Genomic DNA, 27548 nt, shown 5'->3' with positions numbered 1-27548 from the left:
CAAAACACAAAAAAATATTGTAGTAGAGGTGGTGGTTATTGGTTATTGGTTTTTATAATCAGTTACTATAAAACGAACTTGTTTAAATGTGGAATTTTTGGCCAGGCACTATGGCTCACCCCTGTAATCCCAGCACTTTGGGAGGCTGAGGTGGATGGATCACCTGAGGTCAGAAGTTAGAGATCAGCCTGGCCAACATAGTGAAACCCCATCTGTACTAAAAATACAAAAATTAGCCAGGCATGGTGGCCTGCACCTGTAATCCTAGCTACTCAGGAGGCTGAGGTAAGAGAATCACTTGACCTGGGAAGTGGAGTTTGCAGTGAGCTGAGAACGCACCATTGCACTCCAGCCTAGGCAACAGCACGAGACTCTGTCTCAAAAAAAAAAAAAGTGGAATTTTTTAAGCCAAGGTTTTGTTTTTTAATTATTATTTTATTTTTTTTTGAAACAGTCTTGCTCTGTCGCCCAGGCTGGAGTGCAGTGGTGTGATCTTGGCTCACTGTAACCTGTGCCTCCCAGGCTCTAGCAATTCTCATGCCTCAGCCACCTGAGTAGCTGGGACTACCATAGTGCGCCACCATGCCCTACAGAAGTGCACCACCATGCCTGGCTAATTTTTGTATTTTCAGTAGACAGGGTTTTGCCATGTTTGCCAGGCTGGTCTTGAACTCCTGGTCTCAAGTGACCCACTGGCTTAGGCCTCCTGAAGTGCTGGGATTACAGCTGTCAGCCACCACACCCAGCCTCAACCAAGGTTTTAGACAGCTGCACTGTGTCCTTATTATTCAGTAAAGCCTGTTTCATTTTGACATTACATGAAATATTTCATTATCATATGGCATCTTTAAAAGCTGGTGGAGGTAAATCATTATATAGCAATTGTTGGTAACTAGAAAAGGAAATTGCCTTGTAGTCAATTGACTATCATGCCAAAAGATGACGTCCTTCTACGAAACCTCTATTAAGCATTCTTGGGCTTTATCGGTAAGTGCCAATCTTGATATTTCACAAAGTGCCACCACTTAATACTGCCATAAGGGCTGTGCATGGTGGCTCATACCTGTAATCCCAAAACTTTGGGAGGCCAGTGTGGGTGGATCATGAGGTCAGGAGTTTGAGACCAACCTGGCCAATATGGCGAAACCCTGTTTCTAATAAAAATACAAAAATTAGCTGGGCGTGGTGGCACGCACCTATAGTCCCAGCTGCTCAGAAGGCTGAGGCAGAATCGCTGAAACCTGTTTAAAGGTGGAAGTTGCAGTGAGCTGAGATCACGCCTCTGCACTCCAGCCTGGGTGACAGAGTGAGACTCCATCTCATAAAAAAAAAATATATTGTCTCATTGGCCTTTCATTATCAAGTTACTGGACTAGGCTAGGAAAAGGAAAAATAATCTTCCCCTAGGATGCATGGGAAGTCTGTCTACCACAGGATCATTCTGAAGCAATGAAGGAAAGGAAAATGATATTGCAATTACTATCCATTGGTTTTTTCAAATTACAGGTAGATTAAGAATGCATTTTAGGCCGGGTGCGGTGACTCACGCTTGTAATCCCAGCACTTTGGGAGGCCAAGCCAGGTGGATCACAAGGTCAGGAGTTCAAGACCAGCCTGACCAACATGGTGAAACCCCATCTTTACTAAAAATACAAAAATTAGCCAGGCATGGTGGCGTGCACCTGTAATCCCAGCTACTTGGGAGGCTGAGGCAGGAGAATCACTTGAACCCGGGAGGCAGAGGTTGCAGTGAGCCAAGATCGCAGCATTGCACTGCAGCCTGGGCAACAGAGTGGGATGCTGTCTGAAAAAAAAAAAAAGAATGCATTTTAAATATCTTGTATATTTCTGGTTAAACAGCCTTTATAAATACATATTTTAAGCAGGTGTCAACCAGGCATAGAGATTATCATCTTTGAAAATAAAGTGGCAAAGTTCAGGCTACTGTGCTGGTACTTCTTAGGGACACATGTGAAATGAATTCTCGTTCCATTTTTGACATTGGTATGTTAGGTACCAACTCCTTATCTAAGAGATGGGGTTCTAATTTTTTGTTTTTGTTTTTTTGAGATGGAGTCTCACTCTCACCTAGGCTGGAGTGCAGTGGAACTATTTTGGCTCACTGCAACCTCCGTCTCCTGGGTTCAAGCAATTCTCCTGCCTCAGCCTCCCAAGTAGCTGGGATTACAGGCATGCACCAGCACATCCAGCTAATTTTTGTATTTTTTTTTTGTAGAGACAGAGTTTCACAATATTGGCTGGCTGGTCTCAAACTCCTGACCTTGTGATCTGCCTGCCTCGGCCTTCCAAAGTGCTGGGATTACAGGCATGAGCCACCGTGTCCATCCTGGGGTTCTAGTTTTAATATAATTAAGTAAGAATTGGTTGTGAATGTTTTTGTCCTTTTTTAAGTGTTCAGAGGCAAGCTTTTAAAAAATATTGTATTAGATGAAATAGAGTAAAATGCATTAATCTTAAGTACACAGTTCACTGGGTTTTGACAAATGTATACACCTATATAACCACTACTACAATTAAGATACAGTGCTCTTTACCCTGTAATGTAGAGTGGGGTTCTAGCACCCCACAAAATTTTCTCATGCCCTTTTTTGGGATTTTTTTTGTAGGGGGGTTGGGCGTTTGTTTTGTTTTTTGAAACAGAGTCTCACTCTGTCACCCAGGCTGGAGTGCAGTGACACGCTCACTGCAGCTTTGACCTCCCAGGCTCAGGTGATCCTCCCACCTCAGCCTCCCAAGTAGCTGGGGCTGCAGGCATGCACCACCATACCCAGTTAATTTTTGTATTTTTTGTAGAGACAGGGTTTCACCATGTTGCCTAGGCTAGTCTTGAACTCCTGGCCTCAAGTGATCTCTTTGCCTTGGCCTCCTGCAGTGCTAGGATTACAGGCGTGAGCCACCACATCAGGCCTGTTTTTTCTGTTTTGTTTTGTTTTTTGTAAAAAAAGACAGAATCTCTGTTGCCTAGGCTGGAGTGCAGTGATGTGACCATGGCTCACTACAGCCTTGACCTCCCAGGCTCAAGTGATCCTCCCACCTCAGCCCCCCAACTTTCTGGGGCCACAAGTGCATGCTGCCAACTCTTAGCTAACTTTTTTTTTTTAACTTTTTGTAGAGATGGGGTCCCCTTATATTGCCCGGGCTGGTCTCGAACTTCTGGACTCAAGCAATCCTCCTGCCTTGGCCTCCCAAAGCACTGGGATTATAGGCTTGAGCCACCACACCCCACCCTGGTGCCCCTTTCTAGCAGTGAAAACCTTGCTAAATGGGACTGCTTTAAATATGTAATTTAATGTACAACCTCCTCTCTCTCTTTTTACAAACAGATTGTCCTGGTAACAGATGGCTGTCTTGGCATTGGTAGAGGGTCATTACGACATTCCCTAGCTACTCAAAATCAACGAAGTGAGAGCAACAGGTTTCCACTACCTTTTCCTTTCCCGTCTAAGTTATATATCATGTGCATGGCAAATTTGGAGGAGGTAATAACTTTTACTAAGTTCTTTTCAGTTTGATTAGGCATATTTTACAACTTAGTTTATTTTTTAGTATATACCACTAGTATTATATTGTATATACTGTAGCATTGAACTCCATTGGTTTCATCTGAGGCTGGTCACTTTATTTGAAAAGACTCTGGGTCTAAAACGTTCTTTGAAATTTCAGAGTGTTGCCCCATCTGGGGAACATAGCTGGAGTTGTTATCCATCCTCCTGATGGGGGCATAAAGGGTCGAGGTGTTCTTTTTGGTGTTAGTCATTTCCCTTATTTAAGAATTCTTATGTCTATTCCACCAGAAATGTTTCCGGGAGTATGCTTTGACTTTGACAGAACAGTAAAGTAACATTATTCTGACATATGTTTTATTAAATACTTTACTTCTTGGTTTTCCCATTAATTTGGGAATGTGATTTAACCTTTCTTCCCCTCAGTTTTTCTCTCTGTAAAATATAGATAATGATGGCTCTTGCCAAAAGATGTTAGAAGCACTTTGGAGGGAAGATGCTGTGTAAATACTAACTGTGGTCACCGCTGAGAATCTTTGCAAAACTACTTCTGAATGGCATAGCTCTAAGTGTGTCATTTTGTGTAACATTCCTCTTTGGTAACCTTGAATCAAAATTGTTGTAGTTATTTTCTTCTCACATTGGCTGTTAAAAAAATCACAAAGTCAAGAGATCGAGACCATCCTGGTCAACATGGTGAAACCCCGTCTCTACTAAAAATACAAAAAATTAGCTGGGCATGGTGGCGCGTGCCTGTAATCCCAGACTCAGGAGGCTGAGGCAGGAGAATTGCCTGAACCCAGGAGGCGGAGGTTGCAGTGAGCCGAGATCGCGCCATTGCACTCCAGCCTGGGTAACAAGAGCAAAACTCCGTCTCAGAAAAAAAAAAAAAAAAAAAATCATCTCAGTTATTTATTGCCTATGTTATGATAATGGCTTTGACCTTGGTGTGCTGATGATAATCAGGCATTTTGTGCCACTTTAAAGCATCATCTGTTTTGCTTTATAGCTCCAGAGCACCGATTCCTTGGAATGCCTTGAACGTCTCATAGACTTAAACAATGGTGAAGGGCAGATTTTTACTATTGATGGCCCCCTGTGCTTGAAGAATGTACAGTCTATGTTTGGGTGAGTATATGCTTAGAGGTCTTTTGCCTTCTTTACAATCCAGTATTATAATTTGACATCCGGGACGACTGTCTGTTTTACTATTCCTAACTATGTCATTTCATTTTCCCCAAGTTGTACATTTTTCAGATAAAACGATTGGTAGTAATGGTTTTTTTTGTTTTTTTTTTTTTTTGAGACAGAGTCTTGCTCCATCGCCAGGTGCCAGGCTGGAGTGCGGTGGCACGATCTTGGCTCACTGCAACCTCCGCCTCCTGGGTTCAAGCAATTCTCCTGCCTCAGCCTCCCGAGTAGCTGGGACTACAGGCGCGTGCCACCACGCCCAGCTAATTTTTGTATTTTTGGTAGAGACAGGGTTTCACCATGTTGGCCAGGATGGTCTCAATCTCTTGACCTCATGATGCACCCGCCTCGGCCTCCTGAAATGCTGGGATTGCAGGTGTCAGCGACCGTACCCGGCCAGTAATGGTTTTTTAAAGTAAATCTATACTGCCTGTAGATACTGACCTCCTTCTAATGGCTCAGCAATTTCAAAGGTTAGTTAACTTGCTCTTGGGCTTTTCAGAATTGAAATTTCCTCACTCAAAATGTCAGATTTTGTTCTGTTTTACAGATGGTCAGATCTTAATTTTGGAACCAACTTTAAAACAACCCTTGTGTCTTGAAATATGAACTTTATATGTATCGTATTATTCTTCCTGTAACTTAATTATCATATTCTAGAAAACTGATAGATCTGGCATATACACCTTTTCATGCTGTTCTCAAGTGTGGCCACCTAACTGCTGATGTACAAGTCTTCCCCAGGCCAGAACCTTTTGTTGTAGATGAAGAAATTGATCCTGTCCCTAAAGTCATTAACACAGGTAACTTTTTAAAAAACTTCTCAGTTTCTCTGTTATCCTTACCTTTTCTGACTTGTGACTTTTACTCTCTTCTCTGTCTAGGAAGTTTGAAAAGAAATATATATTGTGATACAGGTTGAGTATTCCTTATCCAAAATGCTTGGGACCAGAGGTGTTTCAGATTTCAGATTTTTTCAGGTTTTGGGATATTTGCATTTTACTTAGTGATTCAGCATCCCTAATCTGAAAACCCAAAGTGCTCCAGTGAGCATTTCCTTTGAGCTTCATGTCAGCTTCATGCGTGCATAATAGTTGCGGATTGTGGAGCATTCTGGATTTCAGATTTTCAGATAGGGGACACCCAACCTGTACTAGGGTGCTGTTGTCATCAGCAGTTTGGATTGGAAGATTCATTATCTAAGGGGTGGCAGAATAGTCTTTTATGGTAAGGTTATCAGTTGATCTCCAATCCTAGTTAACTATAACCACAAATTATTAGAGTTGGAAGTCATAGCCATATTCACTAGCATTGAAATCTTTGAGTTGATTCTTAATAGAGATCCTGAGATCAATTAGTATCATAATTAAGTCATATAAGAAGGGCTAGCTTCTATACTTTGCAGTATGACTCTTGCTATGTGACCCTGGGAAGTCTTCCTCCAGTTATTATTGGAGAGGTAGAAAGAATCAACCAGATAGTCTTGGAGTTCTTGGATCTGATATAGTGTACTCTTCTAGCCCTGCTGCTTATATTATGACTGAATAAAAGTGATGTATCACAGCTTTTGCCTGGTTCATGTTGCTAGTACTATGCTTAATTGAGATTGGCAAAGTGAAGAGTCAAAGATAGCAAGGAACAGTGGAGAGGAGACTTGCCTCCTATTGGTGAGTGGGCTCCTTGAGTGTTAGGTGCATGTTAAACCTCTTAGGGATGGATATTATCAGTGTTTCAGTCACCGTTACAGCCTTGATGTCCAGCACAGTGCCTGACACTTAGTAGGTGCCCAATAGGTAATTGTTCAGTCAATAAGTCATTAGAATTAAATGTGCAGTAAATGCACATTGTCTTGTGTATACGGATTTTTAAGGGGTTTTGGAGTAAGGAACTGTGAACAGTCATTTTACTTTTTGTGCGTTTAGCTTCTGGCTATCTGGAAGCAAGGCATCCATCTCTTCTACTGTGACTAGACAGCAGTATATTCAGCTTACCAAAAGTCTTGCTGCCTTCATAACAGATTCCACTTCCTTTTCATCCTTTTTTGATAAGTAAATTTGAATAGGTCTTTTCTTTGCCATATAAACTCTTAGTGGAAGATCTTTCTTGCAGCTAAACTACCTTAAAATATGTAGACCTTTTTCTATTCAAATGAAAAATATCTAGTTCCTTATACTAATGCATTTACTATTCAGCTAAGGGAAGTAAGGACAGAAAATCTCCAGAAAAACACACTTCCTAATGTATTAGAAATATAAGGTACTCACCATGATTCTGATTTTTAAAAATTCTTGTGAAAATATGGGTATTAACCTAGAAGAAAGACTGAAAAGCACATCAGTAAAATATTAAGATATTTCCTTTGATTATGAATGAGTGACTTTTTCTTCTTTATAATTTTTATTGTTTTTTAAGTCTTTATATTATTTTGATTATCAAAATTTTTATGTTCTTTTGGTTACGACATTTTTATTTATTTTAGGTTTTCAACAAATACTTTTGGTCTTTAATATAGCTTTTGTAAAGCAGAGAAATCATTGTCATATTTAGACTGCTTACCCTAGTTTTGTAAAGAATACAGTTTTTTCTCAGAGAGATGTTTTTTTTTGAGACGGAGTTTCACTGTTGTTACCCAGACTGGAGTGCAATGGCACGATCTCGGCTCACTGCATCTTCCACCTCCTGGGTTCAAGCAATTCTCCTGCCTCAGGCTCCCGAGTAGCTGGGACTACAGGTGCACGCGCCACCATGCCCAGCTAATTTTTGTATTTTTAGTAGAGACGGGATTTCACCTTGTTGAACAGGATGGTCTCAATCTCTTGACCTCGTGATCCACCTGCCTCGGCCTCCCAAAGTGCTGGGATTATAGGCGTGAGCCACCGCACCCGGCCAAGAGATGTTTTTAATACAAGAGCTTTATTCTTCAAAGGCTGATTATAGTTGCTATGGAAGTGTTTGACTCTGATGCCCCCTGGTGACCTGAACATCCCTGACTATACAGAGGGATTTGACCTTTCAGATTTTTGCCTTGGCTGGGATCCCAGCCTTATAAAAATAAAGTTTAGCTGATTTTGTCATATAACTTAAATTCATTAAATAAATGATAGTTATCATTATTTCCTGATCAACTTAAAATGCAAATTATTAGATGACTCCATAGACAAATCTAATAACTTTCCCAGTCATCATATTTGAAACCCCAACCTAAACAGTGCATTTGTGAAATTTAATACAGAAAATAATGTCCTTTTCCATAGAATGAATTAATTCTATGTTGATTCCTTCCTTTCAGATTTGGAAATAGTGGGATTTATTGATATAGCTGATATTTCAAGTCCCCCAGTTCTGTCCAGACATCTGGTCTTACCTATAGCACTTAACAAAGGTGAGTTCTCTTCCTATTCCAGTGATACATATGAAGCATCTTTTAACTAAAATTATTCTTAAATCTTAGATAGTAGGATAACCCATTTTGCAGAATTTAGGGGGAAAGGAATAGCTGCAGAATTCGATTTTAGAAAATGGAATGTTGGCTAATATATCAGAAAAGTAATTCTACTGTGGCTGGGCGCGGTGGCTCACGCCTGTAAATCCCATCACTTTGGGAGGCTCAGGTGGGCAGATCCTTGAGGTCAGGACATCGAGACCATCCTGGCCAACATGGTGAAACCCCATCTCTACTAAAAATACAAAAGTTAGCCAGATGTGGTGGCGCACATCTGTAGTCCCAGCTACTTGAGAGGCTGAGGCAGGAGAATTGCTTGAACTCAAGAGTCGGAGGTTGCAGTGAGCTGAGATCACGCCGCTGCACTCCAGCCTGGTTATAAAGTGAGACTCCATCTCAAAAGAAAAAAAAAGTAATTCTACTGCTTTACATGGTAGAAAACATTTTGACACATATTTACTGTGTGTTGGTTTGTGAATTTACAGTGGAGATCTTCTTTAGAGATGAAAATGCTTAGTCCCTCATCCAGGGCTCTGCCTTTCCTAGTAGAACATGCCGAGAAAGCCTGAGTAATTATCAGAAGGTTACTTGATAAATGTGCAAGTTAAATATAGCCTTATACAGGGAAGAAGTACATCTGTTCTTTGTTCTACTAGTGCCCAGCACATAGTAGATACTCAGTAAATATTGTTGAATGAAAGAGTGAATCCAAGTTCTTGTGAATCCTCATTACTGCAGCATATATCTCTAGGAAATATTAAGTCAACTTCCCAAATTCAGCATCTCTCTGGAGAATGCTAGTCTGTAGCTCTTTAAAATTCTCTTTTTCAAGGGAGGCACTGTGCTGTGGTGGGTGTAGAGCAGGAGCTCTGGTCCCTGACTGGCTACAGGTTCAAATCCCAGTTCTACTACCCAGTTCAAATTACCTTTTTCTCTGTTTTAGGCTGACCATCCACTTTATATTTATCAGCTTCTCTAAGAATTATATATAGTCAGTCAGGTTTCCACATACTAAGTAATGACCACATTCCTTTTATCCCCAGGTTATCTCAGTTGGAGTATTGGATATTCCATAACCACTCAATCACATGTTCACAGACAGAATCTTGATATATACCCACAGATGGCTTTATAATCACTGTGTTGATAATTTATTATTCTCAGAGAACAGCCAGATTTCCCTTATTTTTAAGGCCCTGGGGAATACTGCATGCAGTATAGTTGCCAAGAAAGAAATTGAGCAGGCCAGGTATGGTGGCTCACATCTGTAATCCCAGTACTTTGGGAGGCCAGGGTGGATGGATCACGAGGTCAGGAGTTCAAGACCAGCCTGGCCAAGCTGGCAAAACCCCGTCTCTAATAAAAATATAAAAATTAGTTGGGCATGGTGGCAGATGCCTATAATCCCAGCTACTCAGGAGGCTGAGGCAGAGAATTGCTTGAACCTGGGAGGCAGAGGTTGCAGTGAGCTGAGATTGCACCACTGCACTCCAGCCTGGGCAACAGAGCAAGATTCTGTCTCAAAAAAAGAAAAAAGGAAAGAAAGAAATTGAGCAAAATAAAGCATTTATGTAGGGGAATAGTAAAAAGAAAAATATGGGAAGGCAGAATAAGGCTATGTTGTAAGGGCTGTTGAAATGTCTAGCTAAACTGGGCAAATTATTCCTGTTGAATTAGAAAGTCTTTGAACAAAACAGAGCAGACAGATATTTTCAGAGGGAAGTTAATTGTAGGAAGATTCATCTGTCAGCAGAGTGTGAGAGAAACTGGAGAATCCAGTCAAGAAGCTTATAGAGTAATCATTGTTTACCTTTGGGGACTCATGCATGTGCTGCCCTAAAGCTGTTGGTTATGAATGCCTTTGACATCTCTATATCTAATTCTGTTGAAATGGGTGCCTGAAATTCCCAGATAGCATCTAACTAAACATCCTAGTGGAACTGTGGAAAATGGATTTTTGTGTGTGTAGCAGCTTTACTGAGATAAAATTCACGTACCATATACTTCACCCATTTAAAGTGGTTTTTAGTATATTTGCAGAGTTGTGCAACCATCACCACAATCAATTTGAGAAGTTTTTAGTAACCCCAAAAAGAAACCCTGCACCCTTTAACTATCAACTCCCAGACCCCTCCCCCATTCCTCCTACCTCAAATAACTACTAATATCCTTTCTCTATATATAGATTTGCTTATTCTGGATGTTTTATATAAATGGAATTCATATAATGTGTAGAAACAGACTTTTATGTAGACACTGGAAAACTGGAATGAGTTTTCTGGGACATCATATTGTTATAATATTCCCTTAGAACTCTGTATATTATCCCTTCAAGGCTAGAAACATCCAAGAGTATAAATTGGGGTTTGGGGTTTTTAGCTAATTTCAGTCTAACCTGTTTTCTCTTTTTTTTCACAGAAGGTGATGAGGTGGGTACTGGCATCACTGATGACAATGAAGATGAAAATTCAGCTAATCAGATTGCAGGCAAAATACCCAACTTCTGTGTCCTGCTCCATGGTAGCCTGAAAGTAGAAGGAATGGTAGCGATTGTTCAATTAGGGTAGGAAACTTTGTTTACATTTGGTTGAATGAAAGGGAAAATCATTTTACAAAGTGAAGTATTTTGCAGACTTTTCTGAAAGAAATAGAAAGGTCCTTATCACCTTTTTCCTTTTCCTGACACATTCTTCCCACATGCTATTACATTCTTTTTTTCTTTTGAGACAAGGTCTTGCTCTGTCCCCCAGGCTGGGGTACAGTGGCATGATCATGGCTCACTGCAGCTTCAACCTCCCAGGCTCAAGCAATCCTCCTATCTCAGGCTTCCAAGTAGCTGGCACCCAGGTGTGCACCACATGCCTGGCTAATTTTTTTTTTTTTTATAGAAGTGGGGTCTCACTATGTTGCCCAGGCTGGTCTTGAACTCCTGGGCCCAAGGATCCTTCCACCTTGGCCTCCCAAAGTGCTGGGATTACGGGTGTTGAGCCACAGTGCCTGGCTGCTATTACCTTCCAAACTTTCTTAAATCATCCCCTAGAATAAGTATGGAGTGAGCCTTTTATTATGTTGCCTTTATATCCTTTCTCAGTTTTCCTATTTTTTAATCCTATCTAGGATACCTGGGTTCTGGTTATAGCAATGCTACTAACTTGCTTTAGAATCGTAGGCAGGGTTCATAGGCTCCTCATCTATAAAATGAGGGAATAGAACTAAATGGAAAAAAAGAAAGATGCTGATAACATTGAGCATTTTATTATGTGCCAGGCACTCCTCTAGGTACTTTACATATGTTAGCGCATTTAATCGCTCATAACAACACTATATGGGAGGTACCAGCATTATCCCTGTTTTATAGATGAGGAGACTGAGGCTTAGAGAGGACATAGTACTTCCTGAAGGTCACACAGCTAGTAATGAAAGAGCCATGATTCTTACACTTGCATTCTGACTCCAGAGCCTACTCATAATTATTCTGCTGTGTTCCTTCCCTGTGAGGAAATCCTGTATAGCTTTTACGTTTTCTGAAGTCATAAAATCTGCAAAACCATCTGTTTCCCTTTCTGTAATACCTATTGTTAGAAAAGAGGAGGTCACTGATTATCTTCTGGCCACTACCTGGGGTTGGCTGGTATAGATCAAGAGGTTAGGATTAATCAGAGGAAGCATGACTCCATTTCTGCTACAGTTAAAATTAGCTGGTCCGAAAAGGAATGCAGTTCTTATTAGGTATTAGTCTGCTATATTTCTTGGCACCCAAACTACTTGTACTGGTCTGAATATGAGAATCATCTGGGACCCTTTGAGAAGCTGGGCCGGGGTCTCTCTTACAGCACAGGGTGATAGCCTTGTGCCTGTAGTAGAAGGGCTTCTCTTGGTGCTGCTGTGAGTGACACAGTGAGGGAGCTGACAGGACCTATAGGTCACAGCCTTTACCCCTCCTCATCACCTCTCCAGCTACTTGCTGCCCTTTGTGATTTGTTTTTTCTCTTTCCAGGCTGCTTTTGATTTCCATATCCACATAATTTTACCTGAATAATAATAAATGTCCCAGAAAAATGGAAACATTAGGGTACAGCGGTATGCATTTTCAGGTTTAGGATTTGGCTTTGGTAAAAATAATGTGCCTGATTTCAAAACTGAAGCCTGTGTGTCTCAAGAGAAAAATACAGGCTAGACTTATTTAACTTAACAGTCTCAGACTTGATGTTCTTCTGATCTTCCATCTTCTCTTCATCTAGTCCTGAATGGCATGGAATGCTCTACTCCCAAGCTGACAGCAAGAAGAAATCAAACCTCATGATGTCTCTCTTTGAGCCTGGCCCAGAACCTCTCCCATGGCTAGGGAAAATGGCACAGTTGGGTCCTATTTCAGGTATAATCCAGATCAGATTTTACTTACCTTGACTTTGTTTTCATTCTGCTGTTCTCAATGTCTCTGAATGTGCAGTCAGAGAACTGACTGATCTCCCTTACTGGTACGCCTTGGTCTCGGATGATGCTGGATAAGTACACAGAAAACTTGAAGAGAGTTTGATGTTGGAACTCCTAAATTTTACAGCTCAGGAGAAATCAACATTTAGATTGCTTTAAGTAAATACAAACTCTTTTAATGGCTTAGATTAAAAAACTAATCTCCATAATATTTGTTCTTGGTGTACTGTATTCAACTCAAGTAATTTTCTGTCATTCCTAGATAATGTAATCCTTCCTTTTTCTTGAAACTGTTTTTCTGTAGCTTTCCTGACGTTGCTTCTGGTACCTATTTGACTTTATCTTTGGCAGACTTTTCTTTCTCCTTCATTTTGTCTTTTCTTCCTCTTGCCTCATGGTTTCCAACATATTATTCTTTGCCTTCTTCTCTTTGGTTATTCTTCTTCCTTGGTTATTTCATCAGCTACAATAGCTTCACACTTCCCAGATCTTTAACTCTAGTCTCACCTGATCTCTCCTTGGAATTTGTATATCATACTTTCAGTTCCTAGTTGGATCTCTCCACCTGGATATTCTGCCACAGTCTCAAGCTCAGCTGTTTGTTACAGACCTGTTGTCCCACACCCCTTTCTTCTCAAACTATTTCTTCTTCTGATTTTGCTCCTCCTTTTGATTAAGGCATTTGTGTCAGTAGCTGCTCAGGTTCCAACTGTAGAGTCATCTTTGACTCATTTTGGCCCATTTCAATTTCAGGAACATCTATCAAGCAACCTGTTCTGTGCCAGGCCTAAGAGATAAAGGAGTTAGCTAGAGTTGCTCAAAGGCTAGTGGGAGGTGGAATAATAAGCATAGACTGGCACAAATCAGAGTTAGGCTGGAGGAGGTGATGACGAGCTCTGCCTAGAGGACTCTGGAGAATCTTCACAGAGGAGAGATATCCTAGTTGTGTTTTGAAGAAAAGGAGGAACTTGCTGAGCTGATGAAGGAAGAAAGGTCATCCTGGGCAAACAGAACACCTACAGAAAGAAAAGTAACTGCAGCACAAAATGTGAGAGTGGGTATGGGAGGAGCAGATTGGAGATTGGTAGTAGCTAGAGTGGAGCAGGCCTTGTCTGCAATGTGAAGAACCAGGAATTTATCTTGCAGATACCAGGAAGCCGAAGAGGAGTAATGTGATCAGATCCTTCTGGCTACAATGAGAACAAGGGGATACCAGTAAGGAAACTGTATTTTAGGGGCTAGTGCCTAGGGGCAGCACCTAAAATATAGTTTCCTTACTGATATCACCTTGTTTTCACTGCCCTTAAAATACTTAAGGGCAGTTGTACAATATGCCCATAATTCAATTGAGAAATACGAAATTTGTATTTAGAAAGATATCTCTGTGGAGTGTGGATTTGAAAAGGCAAGGCCCTGTGGCTAAAAGTTACTGTGTTAGTCCTGGAAATGTGAAGATGAGAGCCAGACCATGGCAATAGCTGGGGGTAAAAGATACTTAGGAGGTAGGATCAATAACGTTTGGATGTGAAAATAAAGGAGAGGGAAGTGTTAAGAATGATCCCAGGTTTCTGACCTGGGCTGCAGTGTGAAAGGTAGTACTATTAGTTGAAATAAATAATAGAGAGCCGGGCACGGTGGCTCAAGCCTGTAATCCCAGCACTTTGGGAGGCCGAGGCGGGTGGATCACGAGGTCAAGAGATCCAGACCATCCTGGTCAACATGGTGAAACCCCGTCTCTACTAATACAAAAAAAATTAGCTGGGCATGGTGGCGCATGCCTGTAATCCCAGCTACTCAGGAGGCTGAGGCATGAGAATTGCCTGAACCCAGGAGGCGGAGGTTGCGGTGAGCCGCGATCGCGCCATTGCACTCCAGCCTGGGTAACAAGAGCGAAACTCCGTCTCAAAAATAAATAAATAAATAAATAAATAAATAAATAAATAAATGAAATAAATAATAGAGAAAGAAGAGTAAATTTGGGAAGAACACATTTTGTTTATGTTCAGTTTGTGCCTATGAGATACAGATGGAGGTGCCTAGAGACAATTCTGTAGGAGTCTGAAGTTTAGGAGAGAGGGCAGAGTTGGAGAAAAAGTTTTTGATTATAAGCCTATCACAAATAGTTAAAATGGTGAGAATGAGGGAGACTGCTCAGGTCAGTGGTTCACAAATGTGAGTTTTTGTGTACAAAAATAAACTTGGAATAAATACCGCATGTTCGCATCCATATATGGGAGCTAAAAAAAAATTGAGTTCATGGAAGTAGAGAGTAGAATGTAGAATCATGGTCCTTAGAGGTTGGGAAGGGTAATGAGGAGAGAACAGGGAGAGGTAACAGATACAAAGTTACAGCTATTAGGGAGGAATAAATTCAGTGCTCTATAGCATTGTAGTGTGAATATTGCTCACAATAACTTAGTATATATAAAAAAAAAACAGTGTATATTTTCAAAAAGTTAGAGGGAGGATTTTGAATATTCACAACACAAAGAAATGATAAATATTCAGCCAGGTATGGTGGCTCATGCCTGTAATCCCAGTACTTTGGGAGGCTAAGGCAGGTGGATCACTTGAGTTCAGGAGTTTGAGACCAGCCTGGCCAACATGACGAAACCCTATCTCTACCAAAAATACAAAAATTAGCCTGGTATGGTGGTGTGCACCTGTGGTTCCAGCTACTCAGGGAGCTGAGGTGGAAGGATCGCTTGAGCCTAGGAAGCAGAAGCTGCCTTGAGCCCTAATTACACCATTGCACTCCAACCTGGGCAACAGAGCAAGACCCAGTCTTAAAAAAAAAAAAATCACCCCTGTAATCCCAGCACTTTGAGAGGCCGAGGTGGGCAGATCACCTGAGGTCAGGAGTTCCAGACAGCCTGATCAACATGGAAAAACCCCGTCTCTACTAAAAATACAAAATTAGTCGGGTGTGGTGGCACACGCCTGTAATCCCAGCTACTCGGGAGGCTGAGGCAGGGGAATCACTTGAACCAGGGAGGTGGCGATTGCAGTGAGCCAAGATCGCGCCATTGCACTCCAGCCTGGGCAACAAGAGCCAAACTCCATCTCAAAATAATAATAATAATAATAATAATAATAATAATAATAATAATTACATTATTCAAAGGTGATGGATATGCCAGTTACCTTGATTTTATCATTACACATTGTATACATACATGGAAATATCAATCCGTATCAAATAGATATGTATTAGTTACTATGTGTCCACTAAAAATAAAAGAAAAAATAAATATGGAGAACTTGTTTAGACAGTCCATTTCCTACGTCCCACCTACAGAGATTCTGATTCAGCAGGTCTGGATTCAGGCCCAGGAACTTGCAGGGTTTTTTTTTATTTTTTTATTTTTAATTTTTTTTTCTTTCTGACTTTCTTTTAACAGTAAAACGTACGTTATTTGTGCAAGTTTTTTTTTTTTTTTTGAGACAGAGTCTTGCTTTGTTGCCAGGCACCAGGCTAGAGTGCAGTGGCGTGACCTCAGCTCACTGCAACCTCCGCTTCCCTGGTTTAAGCAATTCTACTGCCTCAGCCTCCCGAGTAGCTGGGACTACAGGCACATGCCGCCACACCCAGCTAATTTTTGTATTTTTTAGTAGAGAGGAGGTTTCACCATGTTGGCCAGGATAGTTTTGATCTCTTGACCTCGTGATCCGCCCACTTCGGCCTCCCAAAGTGCCGGGATTACAGGTGTGGAGCTTGCAGTTTTAATATCACCCAGGTGATTAGAATCCAGGTGATCCATGACCACACTTTTAAGAAGCTCTAGCTTTAAGAAAGTATAGTCATGTACTGCATGATGACATTTCGGTCAGCAGTGGACCACATTTATGACAGTGGTCCCATAAGATTATAACACATGATTTTTACTCTGCCTTTTTTATATTTAGATGCTTTAGATGACATTTCGGTCAACAGTGGACCACATTTATGACAGTGGTCCCATAAGATTATAACACATGATTTTTACTCTGCCTTTTTTATATTTAGATGCTTTAGATATACAAATACTTGCCATCATGTTACAATTGCCTTTAGTATTCACTACAGTAACATGCTTTATGGGTTTGTAGCCTAGGAGCAATAGGCTATACCATCTAGCCTAGGTATGTAGAAGGCTAAACCTATTACATAGGTTTGTGTAATTACACTCTATCTGGTGTTTGCATACAACAAAATTGCCTAACAATGCATTTCTCAGAACATATCCTCGTCATTAGGCAACACATGACTATGTATATTAAGGAAAAAATATACAACCACCAAACCCCTGGAAAGCATCAATTACTGAGGGAGCAGTGGAAAGGGTGCTGGTAAAGGAAAATGAGAAGGAAGAGGCAGATGAAAGAGGAAAAGTAGAAGAGAGAGATATCACAGAAGCCAAGAGTGAAGATTCCAGAAGAAGTAGTACCCTACCATGTCTCATACTCACATGCATGTCAGTTAATGCCTGAAGAATGCCCTTTGCCATTGAGACATAGATATTTTGTCTGAATATAGGCCTTAGAAGCTAGACCGAGGCTTGGCATGTTTTTTCAGTAAAGGACCTGGTAGTAAATATTTGTGATTTAGCAAGCCATGTAGTCCCTCTGCTGTTGTAGCACAAAAGCAGCCATAGACAACATGCAAACAAATGGAAGTGATTGTGTTTCAGTAAATTTTATCTATGGACACTGAAAATTGAATTTGATATAATATTCAGATGTCATGAGATATTATTATTTTGACATTTTTCCCTAACCATTAAAAAATATTTTAAAAATTCTCAACTCAAAAACAAGCAGTAGGTCATATTTTGCCAATCCTTGAGCTAGAATTTAAAGCTCATACAGGGACAAGAGATGTAATGACTTCTGTTCAAAATAAGATAAAAAACTGAAATCTCTGAATAAATCTGAGAATGTGTAAGGTCTATCCCTTCAGTGAGAGCATAACAAGAAAAACTCTACCAATTGTTTCTACCTGATTTTCTAGAGATCAAGAAGTTTAAAAATCCCCTATGAACAATTAAAGCCCAAGTCCTGCACCATGCAGGTAGTGCACCAGACACTACCTGTTCTGATGTAGGGAGTACAAAACCAAAAAATGTAAAAACTGGTTTTGAGCCAGTAAGACCCATGGTGTGTCCTCCAGAAGCTATTGTAATATAATGACTCTGTAGGAATACCTCTGCAACCCAGGGCAAAAGGACTTCCACAGAAAAAACAAATCCCCACTGAGGATGAATGCATGGTTTGTGAGGAAATTATTTCTTTTGAAGGCTAACAGGAGAATTAGCAGATCAAGATCTTAATGTGAAAGAGACTACAGAATGACTGTTTTAAATGATTAAAAAGTTTTAAGAGGAATAGAAATCAAGAGAAAGAAAGGGACACTATGAATCAAGAGCCATTTGAGGCCGGGCACGGTGGCTCACACCTATGATCCTCTAGGAAGCCAAGGCAGGCAGATCACTTGAGCTCAGGAGTTCAAGACCAGCCTGGGCGACCTGGTAAAACTCTGTCTCTATAAGAAATAAAAATAATTTTTAAATAATTTTTAAAAGTTATTTGAGCTTGACACATGTTGGTGGCTTTCAGAGCACCTTCAGTGTGGATGGTCAGCCAGGAGACAGGCTGAGGAATGAATTAGAGGTGAGGAAATGAAGATGGTAAGTTTGGCCATGAAGAGGGAGAAATAGGGCAGTAAATGGAGGAGAACACAGGGCAGAGCAAGTTGTGCGTGTGTGTGTGGAGTGAAGATTCCTCACCTCCTTCATCTCTATAGCATTCCTACATTTATTCTGCCTTTCATTCTCATTGCTGTTGCCTTGTTTGGCTTTCTTTACCTTTTACTTAGACCAGAAGTCAACTACAACCCACAGACTAAACTGGTTCATTGCCTGTTTTTGTAAATGTTTATTGGAACCTCATTCATTTATATTTTATCTATGGTCACTTTTCTGCTACAACAGCAGAGTTCAGTATGACAAAAGCCATATGACCCATGAAATATAAAACATTTGCTGTCTGGCCCTTACAGAAAAAGTTTTCCAACCTCTGACTAGACTATTGTGATGGTTTTCACCAAAGAGATCTATCTATAATCTAAGATAGTAGTAGCATTCAAACTCTTTTCTGATCTGGCTTCCAATGTCAACACTTGGCTTGTTACCATTGTTCTTAATTCCAGTTGAACTGCTGTTCACTCTGCCTTCTGTTTATGTTGTTTTTTCCTCCCTCTGGGTCTGTTCTGCTTTTCAATGTGGATAATAATAGCTAATATTATACTGAACTTAACATTGTGCTAGGCACTGTGCTAGACATAACGAGTGTACCATCTAATTTAACTTTCACAGCAATCTTGGGATTGGAATTATGATAACAAATAACAGTTAATAATAAAATCTACCTCAGAGGGTTGTTAGGAGAATTTATTGAGGGAGGGTATATAAAATGCCGGGCACACAGTATATGTAAAGACTGCCGTTTTTGTGTTTTGTTTTTTAAAGCAAAACATGCAAAATAGCACTATTATTTGTACCAATCCCTCCTCCCAATTCTGTTCCTAGAGACAACCACTTTTTTTTTTTTCCTTTCATTTTCTTTTTGAGACTGGGTCTCACTCTGTCTCCCAGGCTGGAGTGCAGTGGCACAATCTCTGCTCACTGCAACCTCCATCTCCCAGGTTCAAGCGATTCTCCTGCCTCAGCCTTTCTAGTAGCTGTGACTACAGGTGCAAGTTACCACACCTGGCTGATTTTTGTATTTTTAGTAGAGATGGGGTTTCACCATGTTGTTGGCCAGGCTAGTCTCAGACTCCTGACCTCAAGTAATCCTCCTGCCTCAGCCTCCCAAAGTGCTGGGATTACAGGCATGAGCCACTGTGTCCGACCATATTTACGTTTCTAATAATAAAGGTATGTCCTTATTTCTGTCAGAGATTCCCCCATTTTATTATTATTTTTTTTGTGACAGAGTCTCGCTCTGTTTCCCAGACTGGAGTGCAGTGGCATGATCTCAGCTCACTACAACCTCTGCCTCCCGGATTCAACTGATTCTCGTGCCTCAGCCTCCCCAGTAGTTGTAACTACAGGCGCCTACCACCACGCTTGGCTAATTTTTTTATTTTGGGTAGAGACAGGGTTTCACCATGTTGACCAGTCTGATCTCAAACTCCTGACCTCAAGTGATCTGCCCACTTCGGCCTCCCAAAATGCTGGGATTACAGGTGTGAGCCACTGTGCCCAGCCTCCCATTTTATATTTATTTTTTAAGACAGGGTCTCACTCTGTCACCCAGGCTAGAATGCAGTGCACAATCTCGGCTCACTGCAGCCTTGATCTCTTGGGTGATCCTCCTACCTCAGCCTCCCATGTGGCTGGGACCACAGTGCATGCCACCATGTCTGGCTAATTTTTTTTATTTTTTTGTAGCGATAAGGTCTCACTACATTGCCGAAGCTGGTCTCAAGCTCCTAGACTCAAGCAGTCCTCCACCTTAGCCTCCCAAACTGTTGGTATTACAGGCGTGAGCCACCACACCCAGTTCTTTCCCCCCATTTTAGATGCCATTTTTTGACTTTTAAAGGATAAATGTTTAGCTCTCTTACCACCACGATCTCCCACCCACCTACACAAGAAGCACATTCTCCTTCCTTCTATCCTCCCAATATATTTATAATGTTCTTTTTGGTTAAATGAGTATTCAGTCCTTGTTAGATGATGTAAATGTTATTTACAACTAAGCTATGTGGTATACCAACTTATATTTCCTTTGTTTTGCAGCTTTTGGTCCCCTAGCTCAGTCCCAATTATTTTTTTTCTTTGCTTGTTTTCTATATAACTGACTAATTCCTCCCTAAGTAAAATACACTCTTCAGGTATTTTATCAGTTTCCTTTTTTTTCTTAGCGCCATCTCCCATCCTCCTGCTTCATAAATGATATGGTTATTCCCGAAACCTGTTGCGTAGGTGTCGTCCTGAGTCTTCCCTTTACATCTTTCCTATAGATCTCTTGTTCATAACTCCTCCTGAAAAAGGGATACATGGGAAGTAAATCTTTTGAAATTTTGTGTATTTGGAAATAGATATATATGTTTATTTCATTCTTTATACTTAATGATAGTTTGGTTGGGAATTGAGTTCTAAGTTGGAAATCATTTTCCCTCAGAATTTTGAAGCATTACTCTGTTGTCTCTTCTGGAGTCCAGTGTTGCTATGGAAAGTTAGTGCCATGCTGACTCAAAGATCTTTGACCTTGAACTGTATTTTCTCCATATTCCTTGGTGATCTTCTTTGTATCCCTGGTATTCTGAATTTCAGAATGTTGGTCTCTTCATTCCTTTTGCTAGGCACTCAATGAACCCTTTCCATCTGACAGTTCATGTTCTTCAGTACTGGGAACATCAGTTATTTCTTTAATTTCCTCTTTCTGTATCCTCTGTTCTGCTTTTCTGGAACATGTATTTGTGATTTGTGTTTGTATAATTTTCTATCTCTTTCTACCTATTTTCCCATTTTTAACATTTTTGTTCTACCTTCTATATCTTCAGATTTATCTTACAACTTTTAGTTTTTGTTTATACTATCATATTTTTTATTTCTTCTTTCATAAAGTAATATTTCCTGTCTCCTAAGCCAGTTAGTTACCACATATAGGTTCCAGACAACTAATGACAGTACAAAATAGGCTCTGATTAGATGTTGAAATGTTTGGTACTAAATGCTAGGGGATAAAAGGGTCTAAAAAAAACCACTATCTGCCAGAAAAACTTGGAACAGTTTCATGGAAGGGGTAAGATAGGATCTGGACTTGGAATATAGGTAGGTAAGTTTGGATAGGTAAGGAATGGCAGTGGTGAATGGTAGAAAAAGTATTGGCTTTGGAAGCAGGCCCAACTGAGTCACTGTGAAACCTCGTGTAAGTCCAACCTCTCTGTGCCTTAATTTCCTCATCTTTAATGGAACTGATAACATCTTCCCTCTAGAGTTGCTGTAAAGAAAGAAGTTGAATATGTAAAGTATCTGGCACATAGTTGGAATTTAATAAATATACTTTATTCTGTAAATTCCTTAAGGCTGAAAAGCATCTTCTCTAGACACAATTCCTGGCATAGTGTTTGCTGTGTAGTGGAATCTTACTATAGATAATGAATGAAAGTGAATGAGTAAATGAGTGAATAAGAAGGGAGAGCATTCTAGGCAGTGGGGAATAATAGAATAGCAGCAGGGAAGTTGGAAATGAGCTGTTGTGTGGGAATGGACTTGTATGACCTCAGCCTGACTCAAAAGATTTATATATTGACAAATATTAATGGAAATATGTCTGGAAAGTCGGGCTAGTATTTTTTGGAGGAGTCAGGGCTGAGGAGGGTTGACAGAGGAAGTGTTGGGCCAGAATTAAGGTGTTTTAATTAATGACCAAATCAAGGGTGGAGAATCTCTGGCTCAAGTTAGACCAACTGGTCTAATGCCATTTTTTAACATGAACATTTGGGCAAGGGATTTAAGTTCTCTGAACTTGTAGGAAAATGACTCCTGCTCTGTCTACAGCAGAAGGTGGTAATAATAAAGATCAAATACACCATTAGAAGTATGCGTGCTTTATAAGTTTGTGGCAGTTTCATAGACTCAGGAAGCAGGTACAGAGACAAACCCTATTTATGCATGTAGCTATAAAACCAACGTGGCTTTAAGTTTTTGGAAGCAATAAACTAATAAGCCATATTGGGGTATGCTTGACCAATAAAAGTATTTCTTATCTTGCCCTTTGCCTTAATTTGACTATATATAGTTTTCCTTTTTACTTATTTTAATGCCTAGACCTATACTGTCTAATCCAGTAGCTACTAGCTACATTAAATTTAATTAAAATTAAATAAAATTTAAAATTCAGTTTCTCAGTTATGTTAGCCACAGGTCAAATGCTCGGTAGTTAGTAGCTACCATATTAGACAGCACAGATATAGAACATTTCCATCATACAGAAAGTTCTGTTGGAGAGCACTGGGTTAGACTATATAGAATTGCAGTGTGTGTGTGTGTGTGTGTGTGTGCACTTTAAATATGTATTTGTTTTATCCTCTGACTTTAATTTATAAACCAGATAAGTGAAGCTTGTTTCTTTAAAAACATTAAGCTGTTTTTCACTTAAATAGGCCTTCTACATCAGTGGTTTTCTATTGAGAACAGGTTCTCCAACCTGACTGAAGTTAATGGATATTCTTAATTAACAAAGTGATAGGATATAAAAGATTGAGTGATTCAAAGATCTTCTAGTCTAATTGGAAATGTAACTAATTGTGTTTTGCCAGATGTCATTTCAAGAATGTTTTTTTTTTTAAGATGCTAAAGAAAACCCTTATGGCGAGGATGACAATAAGAGCCCATTCCCCCTGCAGCCCAAAAACAAACGCAGTTATGCCCAGAATGTGACTGTCTGGATCAAACCCAGTGGCCTGCAGGTAACATTACCATTTACGTTACTTTCCACTGAGGGACAGGAGGCATTTGGGTAGGCAGGCAGGCAGGCAGACATTTTATTTGATTTTCCTTTCCTTTGATACTTAGTAATTCATTTACTTCTAATGTTTGTCATTATTTCCAAAAGGGATTTGAGATACCCTACAGCAAAACATGCATATAGCAAAATCACTTTTTACAAAATTTAGAGCATTAAGAATCCTAGAGGAAGAAGGAAGACAATTGTGCCAGGAACCCAAGGCAAAATGATAATTTTACGTGAGCATTTTGGCCCTGAGCTTCCTACTACCAAAGTCAAAAAAGAAACATGTTGGGTTATATAGTTGTTCTTGTCTGAAAAAAGGAAATTTGCCAGTTTGTCTAGAGAGACATATGTTTTCCTGGCACTGAATTTTAGTGTGAAATTTTTCATATGGTGAGACATTGAATAACATAATGGGCATTGTCTTTAACAACAGTTTTGGAAAAGATGTGAAAGTCTTCATATCGGTATTTCTTCCATTGGTAGAACCCAAGCCAAAGCATTACATTTCACAAAAACACTTTCATAGGAAGCTATGATAACACTGTTATCAAGGAATGATGCTTTCAGGCAAGGTATTCAGGAACATTTCTCCTTTCATCAACAAAAAGTCATTTATACCTGTTTTTAAAAATCATTTATTGAAACTTTTTTCTCCTTTGAGCACCTTTATTTACATTCTTTCCTCCAGTAAGTTCAGCCTAAACCAAATGAGAAGAGACAGGCCACTTGGACAACAAAAGTAGCTTCTGTTGACTGCACAATCTCTGAGCCCCCTTTCCACAGAGACTGAACCACACCCTGCCAAGGCTAACATGTCAGGGGCCTCTTTGTTGGAAAATTAGGGTCTTCTACTTTCCTGATGTCCCTAACCCCAGCACTTCCTTGTCAGAGGGATATTAGAACCACTTTCACCACCAGTTATAGCTTTTTCTTAAATTATAAAAAATTGTTTTGTTTGAATCTTGACTACTATAGAAAAATTTTTTTTGTTCCTGGGTTTATTTTTCTTATTTTGGTAAAATATACATAACATAAAATGTACCTTCAACCATTTTAAGGTACACAATTCAGTGCCATTTAGTACATTCACAATGTACCATCACCCCTATCTAGTTCCAGAACATTTTAATCACTCCAAAAGGAAACCCTGTACCCATTAGAAAAGTCACTCCACATTCCTCCCTTCTTCCAGGCCCTGGCAACTACTAATTTGCTTTCTGTCTCTATGGACTTACCTATTCTAGATATTTCATGTAAACCGAATCATACAATTTGTAGCCTTTTGTGTTTGACTTCTTTTACTTAGCATAATGTTTTCAAGGTTAATTCACATTTTAGTATGTATCAGTACTTCGTTCCTTTTTATGGCTAATATTTCATGTCTATATGTATATGTCACATTTTAATTATCCAGTTGATGGACATAGGTTACCATTTGGCTATTGTGCGTAATGCTATTATGAACATTCATGTATAAGTTTTTGTCTGAATATTTGTTTTGAATACTCTTGGGTATGTATATATTTAGTAATGGGAATGGGATTGCTGGATCAGACAGCAATTCTGTTTAAGTTATTGAAGAATTGACACACTCTTTCACAGCAGCTGCACCATTTTGCATTCCTGCCAACAGTGTATAAGTGTTCTAGTTTCTCCATGTTCCTACCAATACTTGTTTTCCATTTATTATTACTATTATCATATAGCTATCATGGTGGGTGTGAAGTGGTATGTCTTTGTGTTTTTTCATTTCTTTAATAACTAGTAATGTGTATCTTTTCCCGTGCTTATTGGCCATTTGGTATATTATTTGGAGAAGTATATACTCAAGTTCTTTATCCATTTTTTAATTGGGTTTGTCTTTTTGTTGTTGAGTTTTTTTATATATTCTGGATAGTAAGACCCTTAGCAGATACAGGATTTGCAAATATCTTCTCCCATTTTGTGACTTATCTTTTCATTCTCTTTATAGTATCCTTTGATAAACAGAGTTTTTTGTTTTGATGAAGTCACATTTTGTTTTTTGCTTTTGTTGTTTGTGCTTTTTGCTATCTTAACTAAGAGATCATTGCCAAATCCAAAGTCATGAAGATTTATCCCCTATGTTTCCTTTTTCTTTTCCCCTGCCCCTGCATTTGAGAAATGCATCTCACTATGTTGCTCAGGTTGGTCTCAAACTTCTGGCCTCAAGCAATCCTCCTGAGTAGCTGGGATTACAGGGGCACAACACTGCACCTGGTTCCTGTTTTCTTCTGAGTTTCATAGTTTTAGCTCTTATTTGTAGGTCTCTGATCCTTTTTGAGTTAATTTTTTGTATATGGTATGATGTAAGGGTCCAGATTTGTTGTTTTGCATGTGGATATCCAGTTGTCTCAGCACCAGATGTTGAAAAGACTATTTTTTTCCCCATTGAATGGTCTTTGCAAAAAAGCCCCTGGCAATAGTCGTATGGGTTTACTAGGTACAGTTTTATGAGGCAAGTTCATTTCTGTGAGGGGATTTCTTTTATTGTCAAGCCTTTTGAAGGAGGGAATACTTTACTAATGTTGACCTGACGTTAACTCAAAAGGGATCCTCATCTTGACATTGTAGCTCTGTTCTCATTTTCATTTCTTTAAACATTTAGATCCTTTTTTAAATATTATTTGCCCTTTTTTACCACAGAATTCTAATGTTGGATTTTTTTTACCTTTATTAGACAGATGTACAGAAGATTTTGAGAAATGCAAGGAAACTACCTGAAAAAACACAGACATTCTATAAGGTGAGACCGTCAGAATATGGTGGAAGAGGATGTGCCCAAAATATATGGTTGACAGTAGTAAAACTGTAGGATGGCAGTGTGAATATGGACAGGGATTAGAGATGTATGACTTGTGCCTCAGTTTTTTCAAATAAACCCAGTATGGCCGGGCACAGTGGCTCACACCTGTAATCCCAGCACTTTGGGAGGCTGAGGCGGGTGGATCATGAGGTCAAGAGATCCAGACCATCCTGGCCAACATGGTGAAACCCCATCTCTACTTAAAAATACAAAAATTAGCTGGGCATGGTGGCGCGAGCCTGTAGTCCCAGCTACTCGGGAGACTGAGGCAGGAGAATTGCTTGAACCCAGGAGATGGAGGTTGCAGTGAGCCAAGATCGTGCCACTGCACTCCAGCCTGGGTGACAAGAGCGAAACTCTGTCTCAAAAAAAATAAGTAAATAAAATAATTAGCTAGGCATGGTGGCACACGCCTATAGTCCCAGCTACTTAGGAGGCTAAGGCAGGAGAATTGCTTGAACCCAGGAGGCGGAAATTGCAGTGAGCCAAGATTGCACCACTGCACTCCAGCCTGGCGCCCAGCAACAGAGCAAGACTCTGTCTCAAAAAAATAAATAAATTAAAAAAACATAAACTCAGTATAAGTGATAGGTCTATTCCTTCCCTAAAATCCAAGAATTGTAAGGGTTTAAATGGCCTCATTCTGTATAGGAGGACGGTTTTTCTGTTGGGGCTGCTGTGAATGAATGGCTGAAGGAAGCAGCTGAGAGGACCTGTGGGTCATAATCCTGAACTCTCCTTATCACTCCTATATGGGTATCCAGGCCAACCCAGGCAACCAATGTATATGGCTTCCCGGATGAGAAATTGCCCAGAACATTGTGTTTTTTTTTTTTCTTTTTTTGAGACGGAGTCTCGTTCTGTTGCCCAGGCTAGAGTGTAGTGGCGTGATCTCAGATGACTGCAACCTCCACCTCACTGGTTCAAGTGATTCACCTGCCTCAGCCTCCCAAGTAGCTGGTACTACAGGCACATACCACCACATACAGCTAATTTTTGTATTTTTAGTAGAAATGGGGTTTTGCTATGTTGTCTAGGCTGGTCTCGAACTCCTGACCTCAGGTGATCCGCCCACCTCAGCCTCCCAAAGTGCTGGGATTACAAGCGTGAGCCATCCTGCCTGGCCAGTCTAGAACATTCTTATTGCACCAGAGAATCTGCTTCTAGGAATGACATCTAAAATTACACATTTATGAATTGCAGAGGAGATGGCCCTCCAGAATCATGCGTAGCTAATCCAGAACCATTGGTGAAGAGACTATTAAGTTACAGGGTAGAGTGGGGAACATTTAGGTTTGCTCCTTGACTCTCCCCTATTGTTTTGGTGTTTGGCTGGAATTAAATTAAGTGCAGCATAAAGTATGTCATTTGTGTCCTAGCTTTCTAATTCTGAAATATGGCACACACAGCCATCCTCAGGCTAGCATCTTAACCGGAGAAGATACATGTGCTACTTTGTCTGGGTGTTATCTCATTACCTTTATGTCACTGTTGTCTTCAAACCTAATTATGTAGGAAGCTGGTGAAATAAAATAGCTTTAATCAGAGTCCAACTGAAGAGCTTCTCAGCTAGCCAGGCCCCTCCCTAATTGAAGCCCATAATCCACACAGTCCATCCTCCCTACAGAGC

At 40.1% G+C, this 27548-nt stretch overlaps 1 protein-coding gene across 5 annotated transcripts in view; it reads left to right on the top strand.

Annotated features, from left to right (window-relative positions):
- INTS14 (integrator complex subunit 14) overlaps positions 1-27548 on the top strand; it is a 44842-nt gene that overhangs the window by 8536 nt on the left and 8758 nt on the right. For all 5 annotated transcript variants that reach the window (XM_012454498.3, XM_012454501.2, XM_012454499.2 and 2 more), the window contains 8 exons: positions 3345-3500; positions 4534-4652; positions 5376-5518; positions 8005-8097; positions 10576-10720; positions 12399-12532; positions 22932-23050; positions 25793-25858. In XM_012454498.3, coding sequence (XP_012309921.1) covers positions 3345-3500; positions 4534-4652; positions 5376-5518; positions 8005-8097; positions 10576-10720; positions 12399-12532; positions 22932-23050; positions 25793-25858 — 975 coding nt within the window. The remainder of the gene's footprint in view (positions 1-3344; positions 3501-4533; positions 4653-5375; positions 5519-8004; positions 8098-10575; positions 10721-12398; positions 12533-22931; positions 23051-25792; positions 25859-27548) is intronic.

The sequence above is a fragment of the Aotus nancymaae genome, unplaced genomic scaffold (genome assembly GCF_030222135.1).
Source record: "Aotus nancymaae isolate 86718 unplaced genomic scaffold, 86718_ANA_hifiasm-v0.15.2.pri h1tg000041l, whole genome shotgun sequence".
In the NCBI taxonomy this organism is placed as follows: Eukaryota; Metazoa; Chordata; class Mammalia; order Primates; family Aotidae; genus Aotus; species Aotus nancymaae.
Note: the sequence above shows the minus strand (reverse complement) of the source record. Positions and strands in the feature narration are given on the sequence as shown.